Source organism: Mus caroli, chromosome 6 (assembly GCF_900094665.2).
Source record: "Mus caroli chromosome 6, CAROLI_EIJ_v1.1, whole genome shotgun sequence".
Classification (NCBI taxonomy): domain Eukaryota; kingdom Metazoa; phylum Chordata; class Mammalia; order Rodentia; family Muridae; genus Mus; species Mus caroli.
Window position 1 is genome coordinate 32,976,363 of NC_034575.1, and position 2,235 is coordinate 32,978,597.

Sequence of the window (2,235 nt, forward strand, 5' to 3'; positions counted from 1 at the left end):
GGGGAAGGGGAAGAGGAGGAGGAAGGAGAAGAAGAAGAAGAAGAAGAAGAAGAAGAAGAAGAAGAAGAAGAAGAAGAAGAAGAAGAAGAAGAAGAAGACCAAGTAGGACCAGAAGCAGCTGCCTGAGAAGTTAAGCCACATTATTTCATGCAATTTGTGACAGTGGGTCGGCTGCAAGAAAGGGGGTGGGGGTGTCGTTGTACAGGCCACCACGCAGACTAGGAAGAAGGCTGAGAGGCCACTATACCTTTAGTTATCTACCGAGCCAGGTGGCGCAGCCAGTCGCTAGATGAGAGACAAGGAGTGAAGGGTCACAGCAATCCAGGAGTTGGTGCACCCGAGACACAGGAGACTGGGCAGCACCACTAGGATTCTGGGGCGATCGCAACATTCGAGGTACCAGAGTAGCAAGGAGGAAAAGGTGTGCCTGTAACTTCTACAAACTCTGGTTGGTCCAAAAGTACTTTAATTAGGATTCTGGTGGGCGGAGAGAAGGGTAGAGAGGCAGCTTTGTCCGCCTCTCCAATAGCGCTTTGGCTACAGATTTTTCAACCTGGGGGTCTAACTTCACAGGAATCGAATATGACCATTGGAAAACACAGATACTTGCATTACATTTCACAACAGTAGCAAAATTACAGTTACGGAGTAGTAACGAAAATAATTTTATGGTTGGGGGTCACAAACCTGAGGAACTGTATTAAAGGGTCGCAGCATTAGGAAGGCAGAGAACCACTGGTCTAGAGATTAGGAGGGATAGAGGGAGAAGGGGTTTGCAACCGAGTGAGTGATATCCACCCGGTTCCCGCCTCCCCTAGGAAGCTGCCCCGCGGCGCCGGACTAGGCAATTAGAGAACCTTCCCCATCCCCGCTGCACTCACCGCTGGGACTGTGCGTAATGGCACCGGCCGAGCAGATTAAGCTTGCAAAGGTGCAGGCTGTCGCAGGGTCTCTGGCAGTACTTGCGACGGCAGACGCGGGCTCGAGTAGTAGCCACCACCGACCGAGTGATCCCGGCCTGGTCTCCAGTCTCCAATAGCACAAAGCGATCGGGCCCCGCTGCCTTCAGCAGCTCGTAGAGTTGCGCCTCGGGGAGGCTGATCTCACCCAGCAGTTCCTCCAGGGTCATGCGGCCCCCGTGAGCGCACAGGATCTTGGTGATGAAACAGAATACCTCGGGATCCGTCATGGCGCGCTATGGCTGCCGCTGCTCCGGCCGCTGCACGGGACTTGGCTTCGCGGAGAATCGAAACTTACGCGCGGCCCCAGGGGCGGACGCGGGCGGTGCCGCTCGCAGAGCAGAGCGGTTTCGCTTTCCAACTCCGGCGGTGGTGTCGTGAGGCCCGACTTCGCCGACCAGGTCCTGGGGTCAGATTTAAAGTCAGCGGCGCAGGAGAGCGAATGGGAAGCGAGCGACGTTACGCGGGCAGGTCCGCCGCGGCGCGGCACCCTCGGTTCCAGGCTAGACGTGAGGTCCCCCGAGCTCGGGACTGCAAGGCTGCTACCAGGAAGAGAGGAAGTAAGGACGTTCGTGAGGCTCGGGTGGAGTTTGATGTGCCTGAGGCGAGTGACGCATCCTGGGGGGCCCACTAGAGGCGTCCTCAAATCAGCCCCACCCAGCCCCGGAAAGAGCAGACCTGGTGAGCGCTTCCTGTAAGCAGGACGCTCCGCCGAGTATCGTCAATGCTCGCCACCACCTTAGGACATGGATATTATCCGAACTCCGCACTTGGGGAAATAACTTGAAGGAACAGGTGGAGCTCGGATGACCGAGGTTCTCGAGAGTTTGTTTCCGGGCCTGATCCCGCGGCACCAGATCTAGGATTATGCACTTTCTACGCAGTGCCGAACCCCTCTTAGAGGGCGGTGATTGTTACTCTCCTTGGTAGCCTTCTCCAGAGCTATTTGAAGACCCACTCTTTGATCTTTTCTGGCCTTACTAACTTAAAATCTCCAATTTTGGTGCCCCAAACCAACTGCTTAGAATGTCTTCGGATCCCCCCCCACCCCACATGAAGATGATTTTTAAGGTAAAGCCTTACCTTACCGTAGAGTTACTGTAGAGACAGAAATATTAACTAGATTTCCCTTTGTGGAAAGCAAAGGCTGATGAAATTAACGAGCCATCCGTGTCCCCCAGGGAGCTTTCCGGAAGATTCTGCTGCTCCAAACCATTAGCATAAAAAAAAAAAAAAAGCTCCGAGTGTCCTTCCAGACTCTGTAGTGAAACACACT

The 2,235-nt window shown here is 54.4% G+C and overlaps 1 protein-coding gene across 1 annotated transcript in view; it reads right to left on the reverse strand.

The window, feature by feature from the left end:
* Window positions 1–1,620, reverse strand: part of Zc3hav1 (zinc finger CCCH-type containing, antiviral 1) — a 48,231-nt gene extending 46,611 nt beyond the window's left edge. Inside the window, exon 1 of the mRNA XM_021164844.2 lies at window positions 882–1,620. Within this exon, the coding sequence (XP_021020503.1) occupies window positions 882–1,189 (308 nt within the window). The 5' untranslated portion in view covers window positions 1,190–1,620. The remainder of the gene's footprint in view (window positions 1–881) is intronic.
* Between the last annotated feature and the right edge of the window lie 615 nt (window positions 1,621–2,235).